The sequence below is a fragment of the Protopterus annectens genome, chromosome 2.part2, assembly GCF_019279795.1.
Source record: "Protopterus annectens isolate FY-2018-M chromosome 2.part2, PAN1.0, whole genome shotgun sequence".
NCBI lineage: Eukaryota > Metazoa > Chordata > Ceratodontiformes > Protopteridae > Protopterus > Protopterus annectens.
The window spans coordinates 352,866,063-352,880,469 of NC_056730.1; the positions used below are offsets into that span (position 1 = coordinate 352,866,063).

The 14,407-nt window shown below is 36.8% G+C and overlaps 1 protein-coding gene across 1 annotated transcript in view; it reads left to right on the forward strand.

Moving 5' to 3' along the window:
* Positions 1–462: 462 nt before the first annotated feature.
* Positions 463–14,407, forward strand: part of MOCS2 (molybdenum cofactor synthesis 2) — a 531,485-nt gene continuing 517,540 nt past the window's right edge. Inside the window, 1 exon segment of the mRNA XM_044063897.1 lies at positions 463–692. Coding sequence (XP_043919832.1) covers positions 501–692 — 192 coding nt within the window. The 5' untranslated portion in view covers positions 463–500.

Genomic DNA, 14,407 nt, shown 5'->3' on the forward strand with positions numbered 1-14,407 from the left:
TGTTTTTCTGGCAAATAGTTTGTAAATCACTGAGGGTTGAAGTTAGAAAATCATAACAGACACTTACGTTTCAGACTTCATACAATTTAGAAAATTCAGAAAAGTTATTGTCTTTAACCCACTCACCTAATTAACATAACTATACACAAATGAAACACCTCGAGCACACATACGTTGTACTAAACCTTTCCCCCAATACTAGGATTACCACCTGTCCCACTTTGCGAGGGACAGTCCCTCTTTGGGCAGTTGTGTCCTGCAAAAAAATTGTAAAAATGTCAAATGTCCTGAGATTTTAGGACAAAAATATTTCATATATTTTATGTAATAGTTGCATAAAAGTTATTCTTTATCTGAAACACCTAAATGTTATAAGAAACAGAATAAGCAACTAAAATGCTACAAGAATAAGCTTTTATTTATGCAGAAAAGTGAAGTTCTGTCCTTTGTAGTGGCCGTAGGTATGTTTTGGTCTGCAAAATCTTACATTTGTACTGAAAATGTCCCACTTTGGGCATTTGAAAAGGTGGCAACCCTACCCAATACTGTTGCGCTGTATCCCACCCTTGTATTACGTCACTAATACGCCTGCGTACTTTTTGCAGCGGCCATATATACGAAGTGAAAGTTTTCTAACTAGAGGAGATGGGATTGTAGGCGTCATAGATATTCAAATCGGGCAATTACTGCTGGTAGGAAGTAGGATGCTGAATTTCTGTAATATTGTTTAAACAGAACATTTACCAAGTGTATTCATTCCCTTTTTAAACAGATTATTTTGCATGTTTTATACAGTTCGGTTACTCTTTCGCCGTGTTTTTGCTCTCGTCCAGACTAATCCATTTTATCACTGCGCTTGGAATGGTACTGTAGAAGAGAGATTCAGTAATTGTATCTTGGGGTGCCTCCTGCGCGGAGTCTGCATGTCCTCCCTGTAGTCGCGCTGGTTTCCTCCCACATCCCAAAGACATGCTGTTAAGGTGGTTTGGACACTCCAAATTGGCCCTACGTGTGAGTGCTTTCCGTGGAAGGTTGGGCGCCGGGCTAGCACGACACCGTAAAACTCTACTGTCAATCATGAGCGGACAGGTGATCCGCTGTAGCCTGTGGCGACCCCTAACCGGGAAATAGCTAGAATACATGCATACTCACTGATATTTGAATCCTTGAAAGGTTTGCTAAATAGAGGATTCCTACCCATGACGCGGGAAAGCCAGACGTGTTGCTTACCTACTTAGGTGTACATTTCAGCGGTTACAGACCTACGTTGATGATAGTGAGAACACAGTATCGCGACTGCATTTCTGCCTGCTGCTTAAACGCTGCTACGACAGTGGCATCACGCTGATATCCTAGTGTATCATGAATGGAATTGGGTCACTGTACTGGAGTTCATATACATGAATTAATGCCATTTTCTTTATAGCGATGACAGAAATTATTGGAATTTGTTACACCAGTAAAATATATTATGTAACGACTGTTTTTTTTTTTAATTGCTTCTTGGCCATGCTTAAATTAGTAGGTGTTTGCATACTTCTGTCGCTTTTGAATTCAGCAGTGTGAGAAACCCAGGTATATACACACAAAAAAAAAAACGATCAGACTGCATGAGGAAAACCTTTACATTTTGGTGCTATTGACACTGAACAAAAACATATTCATACGTATGTTCCTGCTGGCAACGTTATACCGTCAGTACTAGTTTCACTTATCAAACAAGACGGTATGACGGTTTATATACCGTGCTACCATATTTTTTTTTATTAGAAAACACAGCTCCATGGATACGTCGTCCATAAACCGGCATCTACATTCATATGTAAATGTAATAATCTGGCATTAATACGCCAGCATTCACAGAACCGTCGTATAATCAGTTACACCTAATTCCTTCCCCCCCGGATATACGGTATCCCTGGTTTAACTGAGCGATATTGTCCTTCTCAAAAGTAACGGCTTGACAGGAGATCATCTGTATTCTTGACATGAGTTACACAATGCCAAGTGTTTTTCTCCACTATTGCCATGATTTCTCACGTCTGATTAACTGCATATTTCACTAAGGTTAAAATGTAAGACTACTAAGTGCACAGGGCAGGGGAGATCCCGTGTTCTACAGTGGCGCCAGCTTACTAAATGAGACTCTGTTATTATTGCTGTCCCAATTCAGAGAGCTATGCATATACAATGGGAAAGCCCAATAAATAGTCCGTATTAAGTCGTTGAATAATTGGTCAAAAACAAAATCTACGCAAATTTTTGACAGATAACGAACACATCATGCTTACTCAAGCTAGTGTATTGTTTTGAAAAGGTCACCAAAGTTTGGTGGAAGCAAAACAGTATATGCGGTGTACCTGGAGCTGGCCAAAGTTTTTGACACAATTCTCCAATCAGACATAGTTGAAAAGGTAAATAAACTTTTCTGAAGTAAGTTTGCGATGACTGCAAGTTTAGAGTAGTCACTGAATCCCCAAATGAATTAGCCATCCTGCTGGAAGGTTTGTTTCAAATAACTGGTGTTAAAAACCGCAACTGAAACGTGCCCCCCCCCCCGGGGGGGGGGGGGGATCACTTCTGTGTCTTTGCTGGAAAGTGGCACAGGAAAATAACTTTCTTGGGTGGCATAAGCTATGGAACCTTGCTGGCTAGGCTTACGTAGGCCCTTAGGCCGATAGCCTAGTACCTACCTCTGAAAATGCATTATTGTGTCCTTTGGGAAGTCATCTACCCCAGGGAACTACCAAATTGACAATCTGCCCATATAAGAATTGACAGAGTTGTTCCAAATTTGGGAACTTATGTGGGCAGTTAACTAATTTTTTGACCAGCATGTGTTTGTTGTAAGAACTCATAGGTCATCAATCATTGAATAGTGTGCTTTTGGTGCATGTATGCAGGAGCGTATGTGTATCTGTACACATGCACCAAACCTGAACACAGACAGAAACTAAAACCAAAGGATACAAGTCTTAAACAACATGGACTGACTCTGTCATTATATTCGCTATCCTACAGACTGCTAAGAGGTGACCTGTGTCTGGCATCATCCGACCCGGCACTGATGCATATCAAGTCAAATGACATCTTAGTGGGGCATAGAAGTGGAGGTTGGCTCAGAGTGGGCATAGTGGGAGGATTAGTGGGAGGTTTAGTGGGGCCAAGAGCACACCTTACAGGCACAAGGTAGAGGGGGCAATCCTCAGGGCTTAAAGTGTCCCATGGGGGCAGTTATCCTTATACTAATATCCTAGTATGAATCTGTGAGAGAGTAGAGAGAGGATTTTGAAAATTTTTCCATATTTTTTTTAAATTTTTTTTTTATTTTTTTTTTTTTGAGTAGTTTATAGTTTTGTTATTGTATTTGAATGATATCAGTGATCTATAGATGCTACTGGGCCCTGAGGCCGAGGCCCTTATAGCCAAGAGTTTAATCCATGTATAGACAGATCAGCACCAGTGCCCCAGCCCCTGTCCAGGTGGGGAATCGCAGGTATGTATTATTTTTTCCCATATAGTTATCCAGGTTTAGCTTAAATTAAAAATCTAAATTCTGCGTTGAGAGAGAGGGGATCTTCTGTTAGATGTGGAGTGACTCAGTCAGAGATGTGGAAGTACTGGATTTTGTATGGAAAATTGGTAGTGATCATACTGAGTAGTGAATGGTTTCCAATTTTAGAATGTGTCTTGTAGATTAACATATCTTTGACAATAAAAAATAAAATAAATAAACAATAAATAAGTAAAAAGTGTAGCTTTCTTTAAAACTGTAGTTATTTTTTTGCTGTGCTTGTTTTAGGTAGAAGTCAACAGAAGGTAGAAGGCATTGAATGCTTGCAGTAAAATTTTATTGCAGACATTTAACATCCAACATTTAGTTGGATTTGGTAAGGTGGAAGTTATTCATGTATAAAGGGCCCCTACCATTCTTTAATGGGATACTAGTTGTTAGCCAGTTAGGATCATGGTCTGAAATGGAGGTGGCTGAAGAGGTAATGCTTAAGATCATGGTACCTTTTTATAGCATGAGTGTTCCTTCTGTTCTTCTGAACATTAGAATAAGCTATACTGTGCCTTGCTACTGCATTGTTATGATCTTTATTTTTAATGGCTTGTACAGGTTCTCCTGTTCTACATCCTAACTTCCTAGTTTTTTTTTCACAATATAAAAACTATTACAATTGCAGCAGCTGCCAGATAAACTAAACATTCACATTTACAGTTAATACCTTTCCTTTGCTTTTAACATGAAGTTAATATATTCAAAAATATTGGCTAGTAGAACAAATAAATGTACAATATTTACAATCCTGACAGGGAAAAGTTCCCACAGGCCCACTTAATGAATTTGGCTTACCATTCTTTAAATACTCTAATAAAAATGGCAAATTACAGGTTTTCTTAACAATGAATGTTGGTTGTTGCCCAATCACATTCTAAATGTCTTGATTACCTAATGCCACCTTCCAGTTCTCCTTGATGATGTCTCTGACTTGACAACCCCTCAATGTTTATTGAAACTGGAAATGCAAGAACCTTTCTCTGCATTATCACAATTTTTCAAAATGCAGATAGTTGTTGCTAAAGGTTTCTTTCCAAACTTCTGTGTTCAAAATCAGCTGTGAGCTGTATGTCAAGAAAACTAACTGTAGTTTCTAGACAGCTAACCAAAAATTCAACCAACTGATACTATTGTTCATTTCTTTAACAAACTCATATAACATCTCCTTACTAACTCTCCGAGCAAAAAAAAGTCATCACTATATCTGTGGTAGTATGTGATGTACTTGTAAGAGGGCAGAACAACTGGATGTTCCGTCTCCCAGCAACACATGACTAAGTTAGCAAAGGCAGGAGCAAGCTTTGCCACCATCGCTACTCTGGAGATTTGTTGGTATATACTTTCTCTAAACTGAAAAAAATGATTACTTAAACCAAATCAAGTAAATTACAAATAGTTTTGAAATCAATAATAGGATCATTGCCATATATTTGTTAAGAAACAAATCCAGAAACTCAATGCCTGCATCCTGATTAATAGATTAAAAAGTGCTCACTAGTTTGTATGATTAGATTAAGAACACCATCAAGGAAAGAAGCAATGTTAACTGTCTTGTTCCTAGAGGATGCTACAATGGGCCTGTAGGGAGGTTGGGTCTGATTTTTATGAATTTTGGGTATACCAAAGATAATACCCAGTTGAGGTTATTCAGCCAAGCAAAAATCAAAAACATCCAAAGAAATATGGTCCTGGTAAAGTAAATCAAGTAATGTCATATCAATAAGAGTGTAAGTTTTCCTGACAAAATAACTTTCTTATAACTTCTGACATCAATTTGTAATCTTCCCTTGTTCATATCTACCAAACCATTACCTTTGTCAGCTTTTATGTATCTCAAGTCTGAATATTGGCAAAGGTTCTTTAAATCTCTAGATTCACTCTGATTTAAGTTATAAAAGCATTTTCTTTTGAACTTACTGACTTCTTGATTCCTAAACAGATTGCATAATTCATTCTCACATAACTGACCAAGCACATTGAGCATACCAGTCAATGGTAGGTTAACAAAACTGAGCTTCTTATAAACTGTTTTGATTGATTTTGATTTTGCATTATCAGAAATAAATTTTAGATGTAGTTTTCTAATAAACTGTTTCTCCTACATGTTCAATGGAGTTTGTAAACCAATGTGTATGCAGTCTACTCTCCTGGGCAACCAATATTAATCTTTCATCTTTTGATTTAAATTCATTGCTCCTTAACCATTTCTGCATCATGTCCTGATCAACATAAGGTTGTTCCAAGAGTTTTCCATACTTGCAACTATATTTATGCGTTTTTCACATTTCTTGTCTTCTCATCTGATCCTTCTTATATTCTTTCTTTTTGGGGGACATTTAGTTGCTGCTTGATTTTTGTCTACTTCTGGTTTGATTTCCGTTCCTGCTTGACACTGATATACTTCTGCTAAACTAAGAAGGGAGGTCATCTTAGAGTTTTTCTTCTTGTTTTAAAATTTCTACTAGGTTTAGATCTGATAAAGTCAGCAGATATGTACACAGTCCTGCAATTCCAGATCTGTACATGTAATCAGTTTCGAGGAGGCCCATACTTCCTTCAGAACAAGGAATATATGTCATTTAATAAACATGAAGCATTTTTCTTGTTTTCCTGTTCAACTGATCAAATACCCGTTACGGCCAATCAGTCACCCCAAAACTGTAAGCTAGAACAGGAAGAACAAATTGTTTTATAGCTTGGACTTTGTTCCTGTATGTCAGGGCTGTTTTCAGTATTAATTTTAGTTTTCTAAAATATGCCTTGCTGAGTTTTGTTTGCATTTGTTCATGTTTTATTACCGATCCTTTATCAGTTCCCAAATATTTTACAGTCCCTGCTGCTCAGGTTCCTTAATATCACATTCCTGTCCCAGACTGATATTTTCTTGGTGGTGCAGCTCTCCTGCTTTAAATGCTGCTTTTGCACATTTATCAAGACCAAACAGCATTCTTATATTATTTGAGAATGTTTTGACCACTTGCAATTATGGTTTCAGCTCCTCATCTGATGAATCGTACAGTTTTAAATAGTCCATAAAAATAAAATGAGAAATATTTACACTTTGCTGTTTTCTGGGAGCCAAACTGTAACCATGACCTAATCTGTTAAGTAGACAGCTTAATGGGTTAAGGGCAAGACAAAAGAGCTGCAGTGACAGTCAGCTTGGTGTATCCCCCCTTTGAATTTTTATCCCTGGGACAATAATTTGTCCTTTGTCATGGCTTAGCTGCAAAGTGGTTCGCCACTGTTTCATGGTCACTGTACTGTAACTGATCAGTGTAGGGTATACTTTGTACATGTATAAGCACTCCTTTATCTATGAATATAGGATGTTGTCATATGCTTTTTTTGTAATCTCTCCATGCCATACTTAGATTCTTCCCCTTTTTACAATTTTCCATTTTGATTTTATTTAACAAATGATCCTTTGTTCTGCATGACTTTCTTTTGTTACCCTTTTGTTCTATTGCCTGATTGAGTTTTTTTCCAAATCACTATAAACTCTGTCGGCATCAATTCCAGTATATAATTTGTACATCGTCGGAAGGCAAGTTATTGGTCTATAGCTTTTAGGATAGCTTGCAGATTCACGTTTTAAAGAGGAATATTGTTTTTGCTGGTGTTAACCAGCTTGGCGTTTGTTCAGGATGTGCATATAAGTAGCTCTTATTTGGGGCTAAATCTTCGTCTAAAGATGTAAATACTTTTAGCCAGAAGTTAGGTACTGCATCTGGACCTCGGGAACTTTTCTTAATTTTGTTTCAGTTTCTCTTCTTAATTTTATTTCAGTTTCTCTGGCCTTTACTCCATCCCATTTCATATCCTGTACACTTGATCTTCTTACTATCTTTCACTTCTTTCCATTTAACATCTTTATGTTCCACTGGGTCTTCACAGATATTTCTCCAAAACGTGTCTATTTCTTTTTTTTTTTTTGATGTTTCCCAGTTCTCTAGAAAACATTTTGGGAACATCGGTGAATTGATTATTTTGGGATTCTGCGGTGGTGGTGCTGCGGTAGCATTGTCGCCTCACAGTAAGACGTTGTCCTGTTCGATTCTCAGCTAAAGCATCTTCTGTGTGGAGACATGCGTGAATAGGCGTACCTTCGTTGAAGGTTGTGCGTCAGGCCTGGCAAGTCAGTACGTAAAAATCTACTGCCAATCATTAGTGGACCGGAGTTCCGCTGTTGCGACCCCTAACCGGGAAAAGCCGAAAGATACAACAAGTGAATTGATTATTTTGTACTCTTGCTTTATATTTATCTGCATATCTTCTACATTTTTCTGCCTGTACTGATATCTTTAGTTTATTGTTAGCAATAGTGTACAATAGATCCTGATCTGTTCTGATACTGTGCATTGCTTTTATCACGTCTGTCTAATTATTTTTATTGATCTTCTATACTGTTGTAACAGTGGCACTTCTTGTCGTAATTGCTTTATAATTTTCTCTATTTAATGCTTCCATTATGGTATTTGATTTCATCCTTTCCTTTCCCTTATTTCTGGATTTCTTTTGTAAGACATTATCTGTTATTAATTTAGCAGCATAGTAATATGTCCTGTTTACTTCTGTTATCTTACATGAATTTCTTTTAATAGTCTTATTTACTGTGTTTATCAGATTTCTAACATTTTTTGGTCTTATTGACTTTCTGTAATCTCTTTCTTTCATCAGTCTTAATGTGTCTGTCCATCTCTGTTAAATCAAGCAGCTCTTCACTAAGATCATTTTCTTCTAAACTGAGGGCAATTTTTTCTCTGGTTCCTGCGAGCATACTACAGAAAGTTCCAAGCACATCTTCTTGTGATATATTCTCTTCAGCTGCATCCTGCATCATCCATTGCTCTTTTATTGCGTCAGAGTTGACACTGTCTCCTGCTCCTTCTCTTCCTGTAGAACTTCAGATTAACTTTTGTACTGGTTTCTTGCGGAAGTCTCTACAGTATCCTCATGTGGCAGTTGATCAGACACTTCCCATTCCACCTGTTTCTCAATAATTTGGGGACTCCTTGTTCCATCATGTTGTGACATTACCAGAGTTGGATTTTCTACACTAATTCCTTAACTTTAAGGTAATCCATAACTTCAGTTTCTATTTGTTTAACTTTTTCATTACTAATCCTCTTTTCTACTTTCCCCCTTCATTTTCTTATTTTTTGCATTGTGAAATTTTTCCGTATCTCGAAGCTTTTGCCTGTATTTCTCTTTAAATTTCTTTGGTTCTGCTTTTTTGTATTCATTAGTTTTGCTTTCTCATTTGCATAAGTATTGCACCATATTAAGTATTTTTTCTTTCCCATGTCCATATTTCTTCTTCATATGTCTCCTGTTCCACCGGTTTCTCCTCACTTTGGGAACTCATTGTTCCATCATGCTGTGACATAACCAGTGGTAGACTTTCTACACTAAGTCTTTCACTTCACAGGTATTCCATAACTTCAGCTTCTGTTTGTTTAACTTATACTTTAATCTATTCTGTGTTCCCCCATTGTGATTTTATTTTTTGTATTGTGACATTTTCCTTGTCTGGGTGCCTTTGCATATATTTCTCTTCTAATATCTTTGGAGTTTCTTTTTAGTAGTACTCATTAATTTGGCTATCCCGTTTGCATAAATATTGCACCATATCTGATATCTTTTTCTTTCACTTGAGCATGTTTCTTTTTTATATCTTTCAGAAATCTCTAGGTCTTGTTCTTTGTATTTTTGCACTTCCTCTATCGCTTCTTTTTCCAAACGGCCCAAAGTTTCTTGGTCTATATAATGTTTGCATGGATCTGTTGTTAATGAAAAATCTGCATTTGACGCTTTTTGACAATTTCTGTTGTTGCAAGTAGTTTAGTTGACTGCAGACCTTAAGTATGTGGAGCTTTAATATTTTATTGAGGTGTATATTGGAGATTGGAGATAATGGAAGACGGTGTATTTAGTGATGGATAATAATAGTCATTTGACAAGTGCATTCACAAGCAGAAGACAGTAGTTGGTAAAATGTGTAGGTGGCTTCTATTTGAGCAGAGTTGGCATCTTGTGGTCTGTCAGTACAGAGAGTGAGTGAGTATGTAGGGTCTTGTTATGGTCCACTTTACTTGATCATACTGCTTCTTTTGGTTATGATCTTGGTAACATATTTGTAGATATTTTGTTTCAAATTTTGAGCATTTGAATTACTGGGTACCATATCTTGCTGTATGTCTTGATTTCCCTGGTAATCTAATCTGTGTGCGTGTGTCTGTGCACATGCGTGTTATGCCCAAGGCTAGAGTATTATGTATATGACTGACATTTTAATACGTATATACAGTACATTTTCCTTGAAATCTTGTCTTGATGCCTCTGTTTCTAGTTGAGGATGGCCTGTTTTGTTTTCAGTCAGACATATGACAAGTACAGCATGGCTTTAACATTTCATTCAGGAACATAAAGTAACAGTAAAAATGCCTTTCTGTCTCTTTAAAAGGAAGAGGTAATGGTACAATTAGGAATATTCTTTATATTCAGCAGGCTATATTTTTTTTCTGATCATCTCTCAGAAACATTCTCTCTCTCAGTCCACAATGTCAAAACTGTTGAAGTTAATGTCTGCAACATCTATTTTTACACCGCATAGTTTGAAATAAGAAAACATGTCTAAATAGCCTTTCTTAATTCTAGGCTGCAAAAGTCGAACATTTTTTGTACAGCTTATAAGTGTATAATGCGTGTTCTGAGTAATGATAATATCTGTACATTTTTTTTTTATTTTATTTGTTAACCAGGTAAGACCACTGGAAGTAAGTTGCTCTTCCACAAGTGACCTGGTGGCAATGTCTGGCTGATTGACTTGTTTAGAGCCACCCAGTAGGATGACTGAAAAGGTAGACACTGCAGGAGGAGGAAATATGAAATGTAGGTACAGAACAGACATTTTTGTCTATACCTAGTGGGGCTTGTTACTTGCCCATAAACTCCATCTCAGTCTGATGTCATACATCCCCACATGCTATATGCCTTTCTCCAGATTCCTAAACAACTCATTGTGACTTCACGTTATGATGGTAAAGAGTGATCCGGTCAAAGATTCGGGTTTTTTTTCCTGTCAAAGTTTTATTGTTATCCAACGAGGTTTTGTTTGATGGCTGCCTGGAGTTGTTTACAGAATCAAGATTTCTTTTTTGTTTAGAAAATGACCCAAGTGGGATAGAGAGTTGGATGACTTCCCCAGTTTGGTCATATTTGCAGTGTTTATCAGGAATGTGCAAGCAGCATTCGGAGCTATACTTGATTGGGCGAAGCTAAAATACAGGTTTTGTTTTTTTCTTGTCGAACAGGTTACAGTCATTCCCCCCTCAACCCTACCATGTGTTTCTCTTTTTTTTTTCTCTTTTCTGACTGCTGCTTTGCTTCTGTCAGTGGTAATTAGGAAATAACGCTGTCCCAACACTCCCTTTCATTCACGGCAGCTACCCTGACTCTTGTCTTCAGAGGCGCAGAACTGTAGTGTTGAAATAATGTCATGCTGTCTTTGTCATTAGCAGAACAGCAGCAGTACACTGAACAAGGAAAAAAAAAACTATGTGGCATTTGTTTACCATGAATGTGCAAGTAGGCAGTAATCCTTTTTCATCCAAGACCCATGGAAAAAAGTTCCACAGTGAGATCAGTTTTAGAGATTCTGTTATTCATTTTTTTCTATCAAACTTTTACTGTTTTCCAACGAGGTTTTAGTTAATGGCTACCTCAAGTTCTTCACAGAAGAGGGATTTTTTTTCTCTGTTCAAAATGAGCCAAGTGAGTTGGTTAGGAATCCGCGATAATATGCAAGTACCCACATGTGATTTATTTGCATCCAATATTTTCAGGATTTTGGGAGTAAAGGGCAGGAGCTCTGATGACCTGACCAGTGGAAGTCCGTGGGTTTCCAGTTTTGAGTCTAGTCCTTCCTCCTTCCTCATTCATGCTTGTCTGATGTAGTCTTTGTAGACATGCTTTCCACTAAGAAAGGTGCTGGTATTAAGTAGTAAGTAGTGTGCTTGTTGGTCTGTTGGTTTGTTTGCATTCAGAACAGGTGGATTGCTACTGGAATCAGATTTTAATACTTTCTACTTTTTGAAGAAATGTTTTCCTGTTGTAGAAAGAGAAGAATGACTGTTTTTGATTCAAAAGTCAGGACTAGAGAAGGAATGGAAGAGAGATCTGTAGTAATTCTTAACAGTAGCAGAACAAAATGCCAAAATACTAGCCAAGATGGCACCCTCCACTACAGCATGTAACACTTGATTTTGGGGCAGGACTTCACGTGTGTTAAAATAATTTAAATATGCAAAAGTAGAAAATGACATGTGTCTTGTTTAAAAGATCCCCATTTAAATAACATAGTAGCAATTATGGAGTGACACACTTTAATTTCTGTACTAACACCTTGACTTTTTAAGTGCAGTCTCTGCTGCTATTACTGTTTGGATCCATATTTGCATCCTTTTAGGAACAATATGAAGTCAGTATTTTAAGTCAGAAATGACTGACTCTTAGGATCTGTCTGCTAGCCAGCAGCCAGTATTCATAATACTGGACCTTATGTGGGCTGTATTAAGTCATGCTTCAGATCTGCTGCAGGCTCATCCAATCAGAAGCCAGGGAATGAGTCAGGCAAGCACTATAGTAACTTTTTTGAACTGCTAACTGCCCCATTTACTTCAGGATTATTTGGTGCCCTGCCCAAGCTGTAAAGCGTATACAATACTAACCAGGATAAAGTATCCTCTAAAAAAACAGATAAGTCCAAAAAATATGTATAAAGAGGATACACCATGACAATCGAAGCCAACCAAATCACCAGCAAATATATTCCAACTGCAGAAATGTTCCAAAATGAAGTTTATTGAGGCAAAAAGAAGAGAGACAGTAAGCGCTTTCACGTCACCAGGATGCTTCATCAGACTTAATTAAGTCCCTGCATCAAACATCTTATATAATAATAAAAGAACTCCTATTGGGTAGCGACTATAAAAGTTCATACAATAAAAAGCTTAATAATTGGTTCACATGAAGGGAAGGAGGGAAAATTTCAACACTTCATACTCAATAACATTTTAAAATACATAATATTATAATATAAAATTTTATATATATATATATATATATATATATATATATATATATATATATATAAAGAAATATCTAGAAAAGTAATAATAATCTATATAAATTATCTGATAATATATATAAATCCATCAACGTTTAAAAGGTTTGTCTATTAAAAATGGTCTCAAAGAAACTTTGTCATTAAGGCCATGGCCCCTATCTGCTGCTAACTTAATTATCCACTTTACTTCTTTCTTTTCTGTGCTATTACGCATGCATCCTAGCCTCTCTGTCCTATAAATATGTTCTAATACTATAAATTGAAAAACATGTGTACTATCTCTTTGAAAGAAACTTGATTTTAAACAGTTGTTGTATGTAGAAGAGAATCCTTTGCTAGGTTTCCCATATGCAGAATTAACTCAAACATTTTTTAACAAGAAGGATTCTGCTATACATATAGAGACTTTACAGGCAATGCGTAAATTAGAAGATATTTTAACTAAAATAAAGAATGTTCAATGGCAAAAAAGACACATGGAAGCTTGTTTAAAATTCAAAATAGTACCTAGAGGGCTTCGCGTTTTAAAAATGCCTACATTTGGCTCCATTTATCCAGATCTATTGGTTAAGTGGCAACAGCTAAATTTAGAAACTAGCTATGGATATATGAGGCTTTTAGTTGAACAGTATCAGCATAATGAACAAGCTTTGTTTCATGAAGCGTTTATGTTAGAGAAACAACTGTCATCTTCTCTGACTGACTCACAACTCAATAATTTTCATTCAGATGTTAGTACCACATTGACAGCCTTGGACAGTAAACTACTTTTATTGAAAAGAAAAAACTTGAACGAGATTGTTCAGATTTTTCTAGTGGGAATGTCTTTCAATGGCCGAGGGAATCCAGTCGACCATTTATCAATGCTACAACAGCTACCACTAGTAATCGTCAGTCTGAGCGTTCACCCCTTTTGGCTCCCTCTACTTCCGGTTCAGTCGTTTCCAACGTGCCGAGGATAGTAGACGCTGCACCACTGCCTTTCGTGAAACCTTCTGTAACTCTGGATATTCCTTCCAATGATAATTTGGCTATAGTGGAACAAGTTGTGTGTAGGAAGACTGCATTACCTGCTGGAACTAGTCGCAGCGATGCAGGATTTGAAACCAACAATCTCCATTTTCCTCTACCTTTTCGGGAGGTGAACAAACCTGCTTGGAGCCCTCAGTATCAGGGAAGGAAAAGGAAAACTTCGGAAGGTCAGTTAGAGTTTCAGCGCAAGTCGTTGAGACCTGTACAACGAACTTAGTAGTGAACATTTCAGACTATAGACTGACAGAATATGAGTTTTCAGTATTAAATAGAGGTCTTTCTTTCATTCCCTCACAGAATGTGGATGTGAGTGAACTTATTGTTGACATGAAACAGTTTATTAGAAATGTTGCTTTAGCATTGTAGTTTAAGAATGACAATACTGCTGATAGTGTTCAGTTTAAGAAACCTTCTGTGTATATACCATCTTCACATCCATTATTAGAAAGTTTTGAAAAAGCTTGCATGAATGATTTTTTGCTACAATTTGAGAATACTAACACTAAACCTGAATTTTTTAATTTAACAAGAGAAGAAAAAATAGCACTAGATAATTTAAAAAAAGAAAACAGATATAGTTATCAGACCTGCTGATAAAGGAGGAGCAACTGTTGTTCTAGATAAAACTTATTATGATATGAAGATTACAGAGCTACTTAGGGACAATAGCACTTATATTC